At 45.8% G+C, this 17525-nt stretch overlaps 1 protein-coding gene across 1 annotated transcript in view; it reads right to left on the reverse strand.

Annotated features, from left to right (window-relative positions):
- Nucleotides 1-17525, reverse strand: part of LOC147622495 (WD-40 repeat-containing protein MSI4-like) — a 121461-nt gene that overhangs the window by 27384 nt on the left and 76552 nt on the right. The window contains exons 13-15 of the mRNA XM_086822070.1: nucleotides 10778-10852; nucleotides 9054-9139; nucleotides 8637-8736 (exon numbers count right to left, since the gene is read on the reverse strand). Coding sequence (XP_086678196.1) covers nucleotides 8637-8736; nucleotides 9054-9139; nucleotides 10778-10852 — 261 coding nt within the window. The remainder of the gene's footprint in view (nucleotides 1-8636; nucleotides 8737-9053; nucleotides 9140-10777; nucleotides 10853-17525) is intronic.

The following is a 17525-nucleotide window of genomic DNA, read 5'->3' on the forward strand; positions in this document are numbered from 1 at the left end:
AACATGGGACGGGGAACGGGAACGGGGACGGGGACGGGGAACGGGACGGGGACGGGGCAAAAGGCCGTCCCGGGGACGGTGGAAAAAACGGCAATCTGAAAACGATTGTTTTTTTGCAAATTTTTTTAACACACTTGATTTACACTTAGAAACCAAGACATTAAGCACAAAATTGCACCAAAAAGAGGAGAAATGCATAGTCGTATTAGCAAAAAACTATAATGGGGCGCCGATGGCGTGATAAACAAAAGTGAGTGTACAATGATCAATCTAAACAAAAATGCCAAATGGCATAATGAAAGGCCCAAGGAGGGTGTACACTCAAGGCAAAATGACTAAGTGCCAAGATACAAGATTGCTAGCAAAAAAGTGGGGCAAGAGTCGAGACTCGAGAGTCGAGAGACTAGGCAAGAGGCTGAAAAGGGTGAAGATCAATCGTGACCTCCTCAGTGAAGTCCTCCATAGGCTGGTCCTCAAGTGGGAGGGGAGGGGGAGGTGGGGAGGACAATGCCTCGGGCACAACCTCAAGCTTCTCTAAAATCTCGGCCCTCTGCTGATCAGAGAGATGTGGGTCCTGCTGTGCCTGCTCCCATTCGGTGAAAGGATCTGCCTTCTTTGTCAAGCCCTTGCAAAGCATTCGCAAGTTGGCACTGACAAACACCAAATCATTTGCACGCTGTACACCAAGGCGGTTCCTCTTCTTAGAGGCAATGTGGCTATAAACTGACCAGAGTTGCTCTAGGCAACTGCTACTGCAAGCCTGTGAGAGTACGCGCACAGCAAATTCCTGCAACTTTGGAGTTTCCGCACCATAATCCTCCCACCAAAGTGCAGACCCTACCTTGAAGCGGTCCGCCTGTGCATCTGCCAAACCAAAAGCCCCCCGCTTCTCTCTATAAATCTGCAATTGGTCCTTGATTGTGCGGCGATCCTCCTCACTAGTGTAAAGGCGATCCAAGGTTTGTCGAAGGCCTTTGCTCACCTCTTTGTCCTTGTGTTGCCCTTTGCCTTGAAACTCAGGATCAACAATGTAGGCAGCAGCATGGAGGGGAGAGTGGTAGGCTTGCCACCTTTTCAAACATAGGGATTTGACCTGTTTATAGTGAGGCTTGACTTTGAACATTGCTTTTAGCTTCTCTGTCATGCGATCCATTGCCTCGTACACTTTGCCAATGCATGGTTGAGTGGAATCCACCACCCTAAGGAGATCAATAATCGGTTGCACCATCTCCACAAGCGCCTTGGCCTCCTCCCACCATGTCGCATCATCCGCCCTTTCCCTGCAAAATTTGCCGATCGTCGTGGAAGCCTCTGAAGTGCGTGCAAACTCATCACTGAGGAAGAGTCCCCTCAATGCCCCGCTACATGTACACAAGCGGCCTAGCATGAGAAAGTTGAATGCAAACCTCATCTCGGAATACTTAAGAAGAGAGAGGCTTGACTTCTTGGAAAACTCGTGCTGCACCCTGTGATGGTTGAGGACAAAGGTCACTATTTTGTTGGCACCCTCAATGACAGGTGCAACCCAATCCAAGGCCCCTATGTCTTTGATAAGGTTGTTGAGGCAATGGGCCATGCAAAAGCACACGGTGATGCGAGGATAAGTTGCTTGGAGAATTGTCCCCGCCGCCCTATTTGCCGGTTCTCCATCCGCACATATGGCAATGACATTCTCCGCCCCCACCGTCTCTAGTGTTGTTGCCCACTCCGCAGCAAGTATCTCGGCACTCTTCCCCGTCCCGGAAGGATCATGGGAGTCGACAAAGTATGTCTCCCCTCGTGAGTAGGCAACAACTCCATGGATGGAGTGCTTTCTAGTGTCACTCCACCCATCAACGACGAGGGTAACACAATTTTCAGCCCATTGCTCTTTCATGTGGTTGGCCGCCACCTCCACGCTTGCCTTCTCCTTGTCAAGGAGAGAGGTGCGGATGGTCTCCGAAGAGGGGGGAACATAAGAGGGTCCATACTCCGCTATCAATTTGCACATGGCCCGAAAGTATGGAGATCTATCCAAAACACCATATGCAAAACACAAACAAAATTCAGATTTTTACCATCATTTAGTCTTTTAAGTTTTAGTCTTTAAAGTTTAGAGCATGATATTTGAATTTTGAATAGTACATGAGCATATTGCCAAGGACTTACCGTGCCGCCTGAAATGCTATGTGGTCATGAAAGAAGAATCGTGCCACCGCCGTGTCCACCTCCTCTTTCAATTGAGGGTTCCAATTCTCATCAAGAGTACTTTGGTGTCCCCGGGAAGCGGATGCCTCTCTTGATGAACGAGGTACATGCGGCGTTGAGGTCCTCACAAAGGATGTGGGGTCGACGGCCACTTGAGGATTGCGTTTTGCCAACTCGGCCGCCTCATAAACCACAAGCTTTTCAAGGAGCTCCTTCTTCTTCTCGGCCGAAACCTCCTTGCAAAATTGCACTTCGTTGCCGGGCTCATGCAAGAAGTGAGCACGCACTTTGTGGGCACCGCCGGTTCGCTTGTAGCCGCAAAGCTTACATACCCATGGTCTTGAACCACCCCCTTGACCGTATTGCGAGCACTCTACCTCATCCCACCAACTCCATCGATGTACGGCGGGCCTCCTTCTTCGTGATGGAGCGGGTGTTGAAGTGGTGGAGGCGGCGGCGGACCCGGGTTGAGGAGAGGAAGGGGTTTGAGAAGAGGATGCCATAGTGATAGAGACTAGAGTAGAGCTTGAGATGGATGGTAGAGCTTGAGAAAGAGTCAAGACGGAGAATTGGGATGGAGATGTTGGAGAAGGAGAGCTTGGACAATGGAGAGGGTGAGCTTGGAGAGGGAGAGCTTGGATGTTGGAGAAGGAGAGCTTGAAGAGGGTGAGCTTGGAGAGGGAGAGCTTGGATGTTGGAGAAGGAGAGCTTGGAGAGGGAGAGCTTGAGCCTTGGGTCTTGGAGAGGGAGAGCTTGGAGAGGAGATGGCTTGAGGAGAGCATGGAGGTCTCTTATATAGAAGAAGAGGGGAGCCATGTGGGAGAGAGAGACTCAAGGAAGAAGCCTTGGAGGAGTTGCGCATCACCAAACGGCTAGGACAGATAGCCGTTGGCGCCCCGCCAACGGTCAAAAACTGCCGCCAACGGTCAGTTTGACCGTCCCCGTACGGACAGGGAATGCCGTTCCCGGAACGTTCTCGGAACGCGTTCCCGGCGTCCCCGTCCCGCAATCGGGCAGCCGTCCCCGTCCCTCCGTCCCGCGGATGTCCCGCCCCCGTCCCAGGCGTTCCCCGTCCCTAGGGTCCGTTCCCCCCGTCCCATGTCACTATGCTGTACCTGCTCAATTGATGAAAATGGACATGCAAATCCCAAAAATTGAAGCAAATACCTCACACAATTTCTGATTTCTGTTGCAGAAAGGAGGGGGGCTTCATATTTGCTGCTGCTGTGCAGGTACGGATGCTGTATTCGTGTGTTGCATGGCTGTTGAAGGGAGCTGCCTTCTTGGGCACCATCATCTGCACGCGTGCCTCGCCAGCACCAACCTTGCGGGCGAGCTCATTGACAGGCTTCAGCTGCTAGCCGCTGAAGGTCGCAGGGGAGAGGTCGGAGTGGGCGCCAGGGTGCTGTTTGGGCAGGCGAGGGACCAGATGGCGCTACTAAACGCCTACGCCTCCTACGCTCCTTGCGCGTGTTGGCCCACAGCACATCCCTCCACAGCACGCCCTGTTCGTTGGGCCACAAGAAGAAGCGGGTGGCGTACAGTATCTCCCTGTAGAGAGCGAGGGCCTCCCTGAGCGTGCTGGTGAGGCGCCACTGCCCTTCCTCCTCGCTCGCCGGCTTCTTGCTGCCGCCCGCTACCGCGTGCCGACCCCAGCGTTCTCAACGGCCTGCGTAGCAGCTTCTGTTGTCTCGACGGCCTGGTCGGCTAGAAGCGATGGAGAATGTTGGCCAAAAGGAGGAGAAGCTTCAAATCTCGCCGACAGGGATCAACAGCTCCAATCGTGCCTTGAAGCTTCAGCAGAAGCAACACACCAATCCTCACCTGCAGGCTCTGATACCAGTTGAAGGGAGAGAGTTAGGGTTTCATGTGGGAGACACACACAGAGAAGAAGGGAGAGAGAGAGAGAGAGACATGTGGGGATAAGTCAACTCACAGTATGAGTGTGTGACTCCCCTATCACACATGTATATTTGCTCTAGTACACATAGTGCACTTAGTACATTAAAAGGACTAAGTGTACTATGTACTATAAAACTTATGGGCTAGTACACACTATAAGGGTGGGCATAATGCCTTTACCCCAACAGCCCCCTCCCCCTATCGGAGGGGTTAGCTCCATGGGTTGTATGATGACTTTATATCATCTGGCTCGGATTTGACATTCCCAGCTCGTAGCTCTAGTTTTTGTTTTCTTTTGTACCATGATCAGATTACATGGACACTATATTCTCACTTTGGTCTCATCGATCCACTGGGTCTTTTGAAGACGTTTAATCTCTCTCTCTCTCTCTCTCTCTCTCTCTCTCTCTCTCTCTCTGCACGTGCCTGCATGTGTGTGGGTTCTGATATTGGTACATGCAAAAAAAGCTGTGTGCATGCATGTGCGCACATGTGTGTATTTCAAAAAGGATTCTGATACTGTTCCATGCAAAAAATCTCTTTGATTGGCTTATTATTGGCAGGTTACAAGGTGTGAAAACAACTCCAACCAGGGTGTCTGAGGAGACTAGAAGCACCATTAGAGTTGGTAAGCTGGGCTGTCCATTATCACTGACATTTTTTGGTCTCTAGAGTCTATGGATGAAGCAGCTAAATTTATCAAGAGGTCGGGTGGGAGGGGCTGGTTCTCTGTGGCACCTGCTCTTAACAGTAAGCTGAAAGAGCTTCAAAAGCAACCAGGTCACTATAGACCTTCTGTGGAGATGACCTGTCAGCAGGTTGCAGGGCATGTCACAAAGCTGAGGAGACTAGAAGCATCGTTAGAGTTAAACAGGCTGCTGCCCATTATGTCCGACTTTTTTAACCTCTCTATGGATGAGGCAGCTAAATTTATAAGGTCGGGAGGGAGGGGCTGGTTCTGTTGTGAGGGATGCTCTTGCTGCTGTTTTACAGGATCCCGATGGGCTTCAAAAGCAACTGGAGCACCAGATACTTCTGTCAGCAAGAGGACATGAAGATAAATCTTAACAAGATCAAGGTTATGATTTTTAAACATCTAAAATAAGAATGGACAGGCATGACCTCATGTACAAAGGAGGACCAATAGAGGTCCTGCACATGATTGGGAATAGATTTTTCCTGCCCACGCTTAACCTTAAGGAAGATTAACTTAGTAAGGGATACGGTTCCTTCGACCGTTGGAGGTGATGTTGCAAGTCCCATTTCAAGCTCCTCTGATCAAGTGTTTACCATTTGACTCCATGATCTGCCCAGTAGATGTGGCCCCACCTTCACCAAAAGGATTGAGCTAGGATTGAGAGAATGCAGATTATGATTATCTTTAAGCTCGTTAGCAGTACATCTCAATGCCACATGAAAGCACTTTTGCAAAGCTCAAAGCCATATTCTACCAGCACACTCACAGGAAACGGCCGTTCCAGTCCCTAGAAACGCGTTTCCCCATTTCAGGACCCCATCCGTTTCCATGGCTGTTTCTCATTTCCCAAGCGATATTGTCACAAGAAATGGCCATTTCCACCCCTAAAAACTTGTTTCCCCATTTCCATTCCTCAAACGTTTCCGTTCCCGTTTCTCGTTTCTCGTTTCTCGTGACTATGCCTGACAACCACCTATCTTTACAAGACTTCCAGTGATTGCTAACCTAAGATTACACTTCCTCAACCATATAGCTAGCTAGGACTAGCACTATATGATATTAGAGAAGCATTAGATGATTTCTCTCCCAAGCATACTCATGGATGAATTACCACCTTCCCAAGGTAGCCTTGAGGCCCCCAACCCCCACCTTAGCAGACATGAGCTGAACCACATTGTTTGGATGGACATCTTCAAGCTTTATGTCTTCTGGATATGAATTGAGCCACCTCATTTTTTAACAAAGCAACAGTTTTACAAGGACCATTCAGGCAAAAAAATAAGGGCGAATATTATCACTAAGGCAAATTTAGGGGCTATCAAAATTTGGAATAAATATGGGCTATTTTAAATATCATAAAATTGATGATAACAACCTTAAAAATATACTTCTGTAGTTTCCCTCTTTATAACATTTCATATAACCTACCTTGAAGGTATCATAAAATTGTTCATAACAACCTAAAAAATATACTTATGTATGTAGTTCCCCTCTTTAGGAACATTTTGTATAGTTTACCAGTGATGGTAGCATTCAGATACTAGGGTATTTGTAGTGGCGCAAATTATATGCTTTAAGAATTCCATCTTTCAAGGGTCTAGATATTGTCTCAACTCTTCACTGTCCATGCAACACATCCGTGATCTAAACTTGGACTCTGCACTAGCTGGCTCTGTGGTTGGGCCTTCCTCCGAGCTATCTTTCATCTCCTCTAGAAGTTTCCGTTCACACTTTATCACATGCCACTGTTTCCTGAAACTAAGATCCTCTGTCTGCATCTCCCATCCTTTGTGAGAGTAAGAAAGTGGTCTTTTAGTGCCACCATCTTCATGGACAATGTCATATATGAATCAAAAACTATGTCATATATGAATAAATTACTAAATTTGCCGACAAGCACATATCCAACGAAAAATGCCAACAGGAGTCTTCACTAGCAGTCTATGATGTTATGAGAGGATCCTAGAGCTGAAAACAAACATGGCATGTGGGAATATATAATGTACATAAGGTGAGATGACATGGATCCTAGGTGGCAGAAACAACGTGGCGACCCAAGTGGATAAGAGCAGGTGCGAAAAATAAAAAATAGAAGGTGTTTGGAAGAACAAGGAAGCCGGCGAAACAACAATCCAGAAGGCGGCGAGGCACCGACAGGCCAAAAAGGGGGAATTGAGATAATTTTCACATGGGTAGACAAGTAAACGAGGAGGAGAAGCAAGAAGAGCAAGAGAGTGAAGAGTGAGTGAAGTGAGAATACAGTGAAGAGACTATCTACAGATTGAAGGTTTGATAAAATTCGACAGTTGCAGAGTGAAGTTCAGTGTAGCGGAGACGAATTTGGATAAATCAGGGCAAAGAATGCGCTGAGAGCCAAAGAATCAGACTGGAAGAGGATTCCCTTTGATTTTTGTGTGGCAACTCTGTTAGAGACATGATTTAGTCTAATTCTTGCTCAATTGTTACTGTTGTCGATCAGTTGAGTGTTGAATTGTGTACATTTAGGGAAGGCCTGCAATTTGTGGTTGTAGATTCATTGTAATTCAAATACTCGCTGGGGTCTATCAACGGAGGATCCACAAGTTCTTAAGAGTGTTTTCTTCTGTCATATTTGAACCCATGTCTCAGGGGTGTTGAGACGGAGTCTGTTTTTGTTTTCATGAAGAAAGCTGAGAGTTCAAAGCTTGAATCTGTGTTAAGATTGATGAGGATTTGTGATATGGAGCTTGATATGTGTTATTTTCATTGACTTTGTTGAGATAGAACAAAAATGAAGGTATGTCTGACGTCCTAGGAGTCATAGCTATCTTATAGTTGAAGCAGTCATCTTTTGTTGAGAGAATTCAGAGACAAATAGGGTCAGAAGAGTGTCAGCTATAGTCAGTTGTGCATCTAGAGGGTCAACTAGTGAGGTTGTTTTGAGTTGAGTCTGACAGTCAAAAGCTTGACAGAAGTCAGCAGTCATACAGTCGGGTTTATGGGTTGGTTGGTTATTCAGAGTCAGTTGTGAGTTGATTGTAATCAGTTGGATGTCTACAGAGTTGTATCTTTGTGTGGTTTTAGTGTTTAGAGGATTTAGAGGACTTAGAGCAAAGGAAGTCTGATCCAGTTGAGTCCGCTGTCAGCCATCAGCAATCAGCAATCAGCAATCAACGATAAGATCAGTCAGATTAGTCAATAGTAAGTCAGCTGTAGACAGCAAAGAGTCTTTGGTATCATATCTCCGTGAAATTAGGGGAGCCTAAGGGTTATGAGAATATGGCAGATGAGTAAGAGAAAGTTCCTGATCCAGGTAAAGCATCTGAGTCGGTTGGTTCTGTCTCAGTTAGCTGAAACAATATCAGTCAAGACCAGTCGGATTGGTGTCAGCAGATGGTCCGCGAAGCGTTAAGGGGAATGTTCAGCGCGGGTCTGAGGTTGAAAGATTGAGGTCAACTGAAACAAGGAGACAATGAAGAGAGCTACAAGGACACATATTGGATCGGATTATGCATCCGTCTTCCGAATCAGTTCACGGACAGTTAGGTGAGACAAGTGTCAGCAGGGTGTCAGCAAAGGAGAACCGACAGGTTCTAAGAAGTTCAGGGTCAAGTATTTGTAGTTAGCTGACACTGGAGGACATTATGAAGGTCAAACGGACATGTTTCTGACTGGGGTCGAGACCAGAGAGTGGCAGAAATTCTGACGATCTTAACAAGGGCTTTCACTAGTAGAACAAGGCCCATGTGGAAACAGCAACTTTCTTTTATTGCAAAGAACATCAGGACAAATTTGCTGAAAGAAAAAAACAGTAGAGAGATGCCAAAAAAAGAGCTGTACAAATACACGTGGTTTGAAGCAAGGGGCCAACCTGCAAAGTCCCCCCTCCTCCTGTCTTCTCACAATCAGCAGACACACTCACAATTGTCCATGGATCGAGAGTGTTCCACTGGAAATCCACAACTTTGTCTCTGTTTCATTGATGGAGAACCACATTAATCAGTATAATCACCATGAAGGAACAAAGGAAATCTTTTTACAATCGCAAATTTCTGGCCAGAAAAATCAGTAGCTTTAAAACACACAGGCTTGATTCAAGAACTGCAGCACATGTTACTGGTAGAAATAACAATCTCATTCGTTGGCAACCTGGGGCAAGCCTTACGCTGCTAGCATGTGAGCTGTCCTTAAGCTATTAACATTGTGGGCACTTCAAAACCACACAAGAAAACAGCAAGCACGCACGTTTTGTAAAGCAGACTTGTTTCGGTCTTTTTGACCTAATTACCTGTGTCCTGCATGTTGAAAGAAAAGCCCTGCAGGAGGCCAACTTGCACGCTTTGATGGTCTGCCTTCCTCTTTCTTTTTGGAGACCTGGTGATAATAAATTAAAGCATAAGTCCCAAACATAACCAAGCACATCCCCCAGAAGAAAGCTTCAAGCAAAGCTCTAGACTCCAAACGAGCTTGACAGAGAGATGTCACACATCAAAGTGTGAGTGCATCCTCCACCTGATATGTTCTCCACTATCTTATCCAAACCCGCCAACGCAAGGCTTCCGACCATATGTAAGTCAACCCAGGGATTTATTAGATTATTGATATGATAATCATCAATCCCAAATAACAAGCAAGAATGAATCTAAAACCAGACTAAAATGGTTTCTATATAAAAAAGCAAGAATTCCTCAAGAAATGAGCCAGGATCCAATCCTTCAACCCATTCATCCTAAACTTCCTTTGAATCTAGCCGACTCTCCTCACAGAGGTATTGAAAGACGAGATAAAATCTCTAACCACATGTCCTACTAGCTCTGTCCTTGCAGAAAACCTAGGGAAGCTTGCCAATATCTTCCCTACCATGAAAGTGTTATGTCCCAAAAAGACATGATTAGACTGGAAATACCAGTGAGGTTAGGCCATGCCCGATAAAAGACTCTATTGAAGGATACAGATTGATTATTTGTAAGTTATCAAATGATGGACCAGTGTTAAATGACCTTAAAAAGTTAACGACACACTTACTTAACATCTATGTATGTAGGTTTAAGCTCAGTAATCAACTCTCATGTGGGTAAATACCCAGGGAGTCAGGATCTGGATCAGACCTTGGTCTGGCTCAAGCCCTACACCTGGATGGTGGGTTGGGACATGAGGGCTTTGGATGAGGAGTTCGGCATGGTGTTAGTGACAGCTCCTGAGGGAGCTATGGCTGGATGGTAAGCTCCCAGTTCCTCCTCCATGGTCCTTGAACTAAAAATTTGATTAGAGTTTTGCAGGCTAAAGCTGGTTAAGAGGTCCTCATCAGAGAGTCAAGGAACAGGTCCTCATTAGACAGTCTAGGAACAGGTCGAAAACAATTCAGACAAGATTACTAAGCTAAGAAACCAACCTTGCCACTACACATTCTTTTTCCCTGGCAAGGTAACCGCTAGCATCACCTACCAATAAAATTCCAAACATCACCTACCAATAAAATTCCAAAGGCTAGGACCTCATGAGACCACCTTTGATTGCCACATGAAGCAATGCAGATTGCAATGGTTTAAACATTTTATCAAAGTAATATATATATCAGAGTCTCCAAAATGTCCCAACGGGATAAAATGTCATCCAAAAAAAAAAACAGAAATCAATCCTAGCACCACTTCATCATGCCATGTCAAGGGAGCAGTTACATTAAAACACTTCATAGAGGCAATGGAGCTTGCTGTGCAATTAATGCTCAACCTCATAATCGTCATGCTTAGCTCTGCCATGGCTTTTCATAGCCTAGTGATTGACATGTGGCATACAATAAACCTTCGCCTCATCACATTAAGGCTTCCTCCATGCCAGTTATCTAACCTTACACATTGAGAGGATAATTGCATTAAATAATAGCTGTCGGGGCAGACACACCCTCAAAAGATAAGATCACGAGGAACATTGATTGCCTTTCTGGCAAACAAAGAAAGACATTGCAATATTATAGTAGCATGTATAGAATGTAAAGCTGAACTGGAGAAACACCTTCTCATAGTCCCATAAATTTACGAAGCCATCTTCAGCAGAACTTCCAAACACTGACTTCTGCTCCGGGCACCACTACAAGCAATGAAACAACAACCAAGCACAACCTTAGCAACCAAACACAACCTTCTACAACCTCATTAGACAAATAGGCTCTACCAACATTGGCACACTGAACTTTATAATTACCTTACCTTTTGTATCATGTATGTAAATTGGGGAAACAAAATGGGCACAAACAGCCCTACAACAAATAAAGCTGCTGCAACAGATGTACGGAAGGGAACCAATTTTTAGGCCAGCTAGTGTGGTGGTTGGTAAATTGTTTCATTGGTGAATGCTGCTGGCAGCTACCTTGTAGCCCGACTGAAGCATGCAAGCTAAATCGGTGCTTGTTTCCCAACTTCACCCCTACCATTTACTAATGTCCTATTGATTCATTAAGCTTGGAATGAATTATCATACAACCGAAAATGCAATAACTACATCGGTGTAAACTGGCACTAGATTGCCCATCACCATGTGTGTGAAGAAGGATTTTGTCATGTGCATCACATCTGGGAGTGCCACATGGACATAATTTCCCATTGCAGCCAAATCTTGGCAAGATAAGAGGCAAGATATGGCCTGTTTGGAGCTGTTTTGGCAACCTAAATTGAGCCTAGACATGCCTAGTACATGCGCCCATAGGTGGGACACCTTTGGGGCATAGTTTCAACACAAAATATGACTTTTTGAACATTAATTTTATGAGCTGAAAAGGGGAAACCAAATGTTTTAGGGTTTGCATTTTAGATTAAAGTTCGTGTTTTTGCATTGAATCAATGTTTTTTCATCAACATATTGCTCATTTTCAGCGTACTACAGTGCTAAAAAAGCATAGATTTCAGCCTAGCATGGTCGCAAGGAATCTCGGAAGCATGTAGAAGTCTAGGGTTAGGGATTGTAGGCTGATCGCTACAGAAAAACAACAAACTCCTCATGGCAGACATGGAGCTTGTTCTCCAACTAAAGACCTACTCCAAGTTAAACATTTGGGAGCAGACCATCAAACTTAATGGAAGGAGACAAGTTCGTCAAAAGTGGAATGATGAGTGCCGGAAGTGTTGGGAGAACCCGTTGGCAATGTGTGAGAGAAAGAAAGAAAGAAAGATATATTAACGTCTACGAGAGGCCAAAGTCGGCCTATGAGACAAAAAATAATACAACTGTGTTCTTCCGGTCATCGGAAGAAAAGAAACAAAAGAAAAAGTGTGCATGTGTCTGGATACAACTGTGAATCATCATGGATCGGTGGAGCCCATATACAAACAATATAAGGGGGGTGGGGATGTGGATGGAGTGCTAAGGCAAGATGCATCTCTATATGCTGAAGGGGTAGTACAAGCATGCTATGCAGATCTATGTCTAACTCCATCCAATGCCATAAGAGGGATATAAGATATCATACATCGCCGGTGCTGAGGCTGTGAATGGCATGAACATGTACCCTGAGTCTGAATGAAAGCGAGCTAGCCTCTCCTGTGTCTCCATCTGGTGTCTCATTCGGATAGCTGCTATCTCTCGGTGACGGAGTCAGGGTGCTCTATGTCCAGTCTGTCTAGGTCTCCTCCTGGCTCTCAATTCCTCTGCTCTCTGTGCGGTCACCCCACGTGGTACATCAGCTGGCACTGGCATAGCTCTCTGGAAGAAATCTGTGAGCTGAGACCGTCTCCCACCCCTAGTGGGAGCGGGTGTCTGGAGGAGTCTCTCTCGAGAACTATGAAGCTCTAGTAGTACCAAGATCCAGGGTACCCTTAAGATAACGAAAAATGCGTTTGACTGCTTGCCAATGCTTTGTGCCTGGGCTGTGCATGAATTTGCTCAACAAAGACACCCCAAAAGATATGTCTGGCCTCGTGTTACACAAGTAAATGAGGCATCCCACTGCCTGGCTATAAAGGCCGGCCTCAAAAGGCTCTCCAATATCATGCATAGTAAGCCTTACACCTGGTTCTACCGGAGTAGAAATGGGCTTACATTCATCCATGTGAAACCTTTTTAGCAAACTTTTTATGTACTTAGTTTGCTGCATAACAATGCCATCATCTGTATGCATAAACTGTATGCCGAGATAGTAGTGTAAAGGCCCCAAATCTGACATATCAAATTCAGCTTTCAAATCAGCTTTGAAATCTGAAATTTGTGCTTTGCTTGTACCTGTAATGAGCATGTCATCTACATACAAGATGACTATGAGAATATCGGCATTGGTTTTCTTCACATATAATGTGCTTTCAGCTAGACTATTCTCATAACCTTGGTTGGTTAGATGAGCATGTATCTTATCATACCAAGCTCTTGGAGCTTGCTTTAACCCATACAATGCTTTGTGCAACCTGCATACTTTATGTTCCTCACCGGGAACTACAAAACCAATGGGCTGATTTACATATACTTCCTCCTGTAAATCCCCATTTAAGAATGGGGTTTTGATATCCAATTGATGCACTTTCCATCCTTTATTGGCAGCCAATGCAATCACAGATCTTATTGTGGTCATTCTCGAAGTAGGAGCAAAAGTCTCTTCATAATCTATTCCCTTTTTCTGGGAGTAGCCTTTAGCCACAAGTCTTGCTTTGTACCTGTCAATAGTACCATCAGACTTTCTTTTGACTTTGTACACCCACTTTGTGCCAATTACATGCTTGCCTTTAGGCAATTCCACAAGATCCCATGTATTATTCTTCATGATAGAAGAAAATTTCAGCTTGCATAGCTTGCAACCAATGCTCATTCTCATGTGCTTCTTCATAAGAAGAAGGCTCTTCTGAATCAAAGAGACCACCCATTGCGAATGCAGACTCCCAACGATGTACATTCAAGGCATGGCTGGAAATAGCCCTTGTTCTACCTGTGAGTGGAGCTGCAAGTTTGCTTTCTTGCAAAGTTTTCAGCAACCATCTTGGCACTGACTTGGCTGTGTCTATGGCTGTTTGCTCTTCCCTGACAAGATCTTCCACTTCTTCCACAGAAGGGGGCTGAATGGCTGGCTGGTCCACATGTTCTACATGTGGATTTTCTTGTGTAGGGGTTGGCTGATCTGAATCCCCCCTAATTGCAATGGGTAAAGTCCATCAAACATGTCTTGTATGCCTGTATCATTGCTTTTATACAAGCTGACCATGGGCTGTTTTGAATTTTCAGCAAATACGACATCTCTACTTACAAAAATCCTTCGTGTAGTTGGATTATAAAGACGGTATCCTTTGCTTTCATTGCTGTAGCCCACAAAAATGCATTTAATTGCTTTGTCATCAAGCTTTGTTCGGAGTTGTTCTGGCACATGTGCATATGCCAAACACCCAAATGTACGCATATAATCCACTGTTGGCTTTCGGCTATACCAAGCCTCAAATGGTGTTATGGTTTTCAAAGCTTTTGTTGGACACCTGTTCAACACATGAGTTGCACACATTATAGCTTCCATCCAGAATTTGTGAGGCAACTTTTGTGCTTTCACCATGCATCTTGCCATCTCCATGAGAGATCTGTTTTTCCTTTCAGCTACACCATTCTGCTGCGGTGTATAAGGCACAGTACATTGGTGTTTGATGCCCTTTTGAAGCATATAATCCTTGAATGCATTTGACATGTATTCTCCACCTCTATCTGAGCGGAGTGTTTGGACTTTACATGCACACATATTTTCAGCCATTGCTACAAAGTGTCGAAAGCATGTAAACACATCTTCTTTCGCTTTCAAAGGGTAAGCCCAAGCAAACCTGGAGTAGTCATCAATGAATGTGACAAAGTAAAGATGCCCCCCTATGGATGGTGTCCGCATTGGACTACATACATCACTATGTATGAGCTGTAATTTATTTTCAGCTCTAACAGCTCCATCTTTGGCGAATGGTTTTCGTTGCATCTTACCCAAAATACACCCCTCACATACATGTCTCGGTGGAGACTCAACAGGCGGCATATTATCAACCATATGATGCTTCTGCAAAAGCATCAAACTCTGAAAATTTACATGCCCAAAACGAGCATGCCATAGCTCTGCATCATGCATAGCAGGAGTGTGGGCAGCCACTGTATTTACATCAAAAGTGCGCTTGTCATAGCTGTCCAGCTTATACAAGCCTTTGTATCGTGTTCCAGAAGTGACTATTTCATAACCCTTTGATGGGTCTTTTACCAAACACTTCCCATCTTCAAATTCAACCTTTAAACCTTGGTCGTTTATGGCTGAGACGGAGAGCAGATTTTTCTTTATCCCTGGAACATACAGTACATTTTTCATACATATATTGGCACCATTGGCTGCAATAAGTATGACATTACCAATTCCCTTTACTGGATATGTGGTATGATCTGCACATGATACAGTGCGGCCATTTGAAGCATAAACCAAGTGCTGAAATACATCTTTGCATGAAGTGATGTGGCTCGAAGCACCACTATCAAAATACCATGATGCATTCTGTCTGTCAGATGCAATGCAAGACATATCAGTGTCCAAAGCACTTGGTGTGTCACTAGTGCATGTGACCAAAAAAGTGAACTCTTCCTGGATTACATTAGCTGATTGCTTTGCTTTGTCATCCGAAGAGTCTGCTACTGCATTGCCTGCTTCTTTCTTTTTCTCTTTTGCAATCCGCTTCCTACATTCACTGATGTAGTGTCCAGGCTTATGGCAGTAGTGACATTTGCCCTTCTTTTTGGGCTTGTTTGCATCCCCTTTGTCAGACTTTTCACCACTAGAAGAGGGCTGTCCATGACCAGCCTTGCTAGACTGTTATCCCCCATGCTTAAAGCTCTTTGCTTTACCCTTATCCTTGGCTGTAAATGCCTTTTCTCCACCACGGTTGCTCGATATGTTTGCTCTTGTTTGCTCTTCCTGCAAGAGTAAACCCACGAGCTCTTCAAAAGTGACGGGATCACCACCTCCTCTCATCGAGAGGTTGAGAGAGGTGTGAAAGCCCAAGTAGGAAGGCGGTAAAGAATGAAGAGTGTTGGTGACCATCTGTCTGTCTGGGATAACCTCATCAATGTTGAGCAATTGTTCTTGCAAATCTTTCACTTTGGTGAGATGATCTGCCATGGAGTCACCCTCATCCATAGAAAGAAGATCCAATTGCCTCTTCAAGTAGGCAACTCTTGCCTCGTTGCGTACCTGATACATTGCTTCCAATGTGTCCCATGCAAGCTTCGATGTCTTGCATGAACGAATGTGCGGAATAATAGTCCTTTTCACTGAAAGGGCTATCAATGACATGGCCTGTGCATCTCTAGAGTCCCATCTCTTCTGCTCTTGTGTGGGAGCAGGATCTACATCAGGAGTTCTTTGAGCACCTCCCCTTTGAGGCGTGGCTGGCTGAATGGTATGTGGGCGTGTGTCATCACCACACACGATGCCCCAAAGCCCTTTGGCTACCAGCAAATTACGGATCATAAAACTCCAGAGGGAGTAGTTAGATCCATCCAGCTTGTCCTCCTGGGTGAGCACACCAAATACATCCGTAGCATTCTGTGCCATGTCAACAAAGTATAGCTGCAAGCAAACCAAGCACCAATGTGCACTGCCAGGCAACCAAATGTCCTGCGCAAATGTATGCCTGCAAACCAAAGCAAGTGTAAACCTGCACCAAATTGTCCAATTACACACAGTGTGTATACATACGCGACAAATCGCAGCTGTAATGCCCAATTACATGCTCCAATCAGAAAATCCCCAATTTTTATGCACTCCAATCGCTTCAATGTGCATCTAATTGGCCAATTTTCACAAAAGCCCCAAATTTCTGCAAATGTAAGAGCTCCAATTTGCCAATTTTGACCTCAATTTTGAAAACCCCCAAATTTCTGGAAATAAGAGAGGTTCAATTTGCTGATTTTGACCTCAATTTCAAAAACCCCCAAATTGCAGGCAAAGCAAAATGCCCAATTTTTTCAATTTGTCCTGAAATTGATAAATTCCCCAAATTTCTTGAATCCTGTACCACCTGCAAATTCAAATCTTCCTGGCAAACCCTATTTTGTTTACTGAAACACAGGTACCTGGGCAGCCGGGAAGACCTTGTTGAAGGTAGTCGTTGCAGGTGAAGGCGTTGGAGGGAGTTGTTGTTGTAGAGAGTCGTTGCAGAGCACGGATGGCAAGACGGAGACGTGCAGAGCTGCAGATGGGTGCACACAGGTCACAAGGTGTGCAGAGGACAGCAAGGCGGAGCAGACGGAAGGGGCAGCCGTGGACCAGTCGTAGGCGGGAGAATAGTAGACGGGCGCTGAACGGTGGCGGACCAGCAGAAAAGTGCTCTGGACGGAGGCGGACCAACAGAAAAGGGCGTTGTGCAGCTGTCGGGTCAGCAGCAAAAGGAGGGAGCAGCACGCGCTGGAGTCGCTTGTCGAGCAGGCGGGGCAAAGGCGACGGGTCTCCCGGTGCTTGTGTCAGGCTGGACCAGTCGGGACGGAGCAGACGAAGGCGCAGGGAGAGTGGACGCGCTGGCGTCGAACAAAGGCCACGCGTGGGCTAGCGCGCACGGAGGCCGGAGCAGACAGCGAGTACTGGGTAGACGGACGGAACAGCGACTTCGACGGAGGCCGAACGGGTGCTGGGTGCTGCTGGGCACGGTGGTGTCGGGCAAACGGCGACGGCCTGAACTGAACGGAACGGTGAGGAGGGCAGGCGCGAACGAGCGATGGTGGGCACCGACGGACGACGGACCTGGCCGGAGGGTTTGCCGGGACGCCGGCTGCAGGCGTC

The sequence above is a fragment of the Cibotium barometz genome, chromosome 28 (genome assembly GCF_041138505.1).
Source record: "Cibotium barometz isolate CiBa-2024 chromosome 28, ASM4113850v1, whole genome shotgun sequence".
NCBI lineage: Eukaryota > Viridiplantae > Streptophyta > Polypodiopsida > Cyatheales > Cibotiaceae > Cibotium > Cibotium barometz.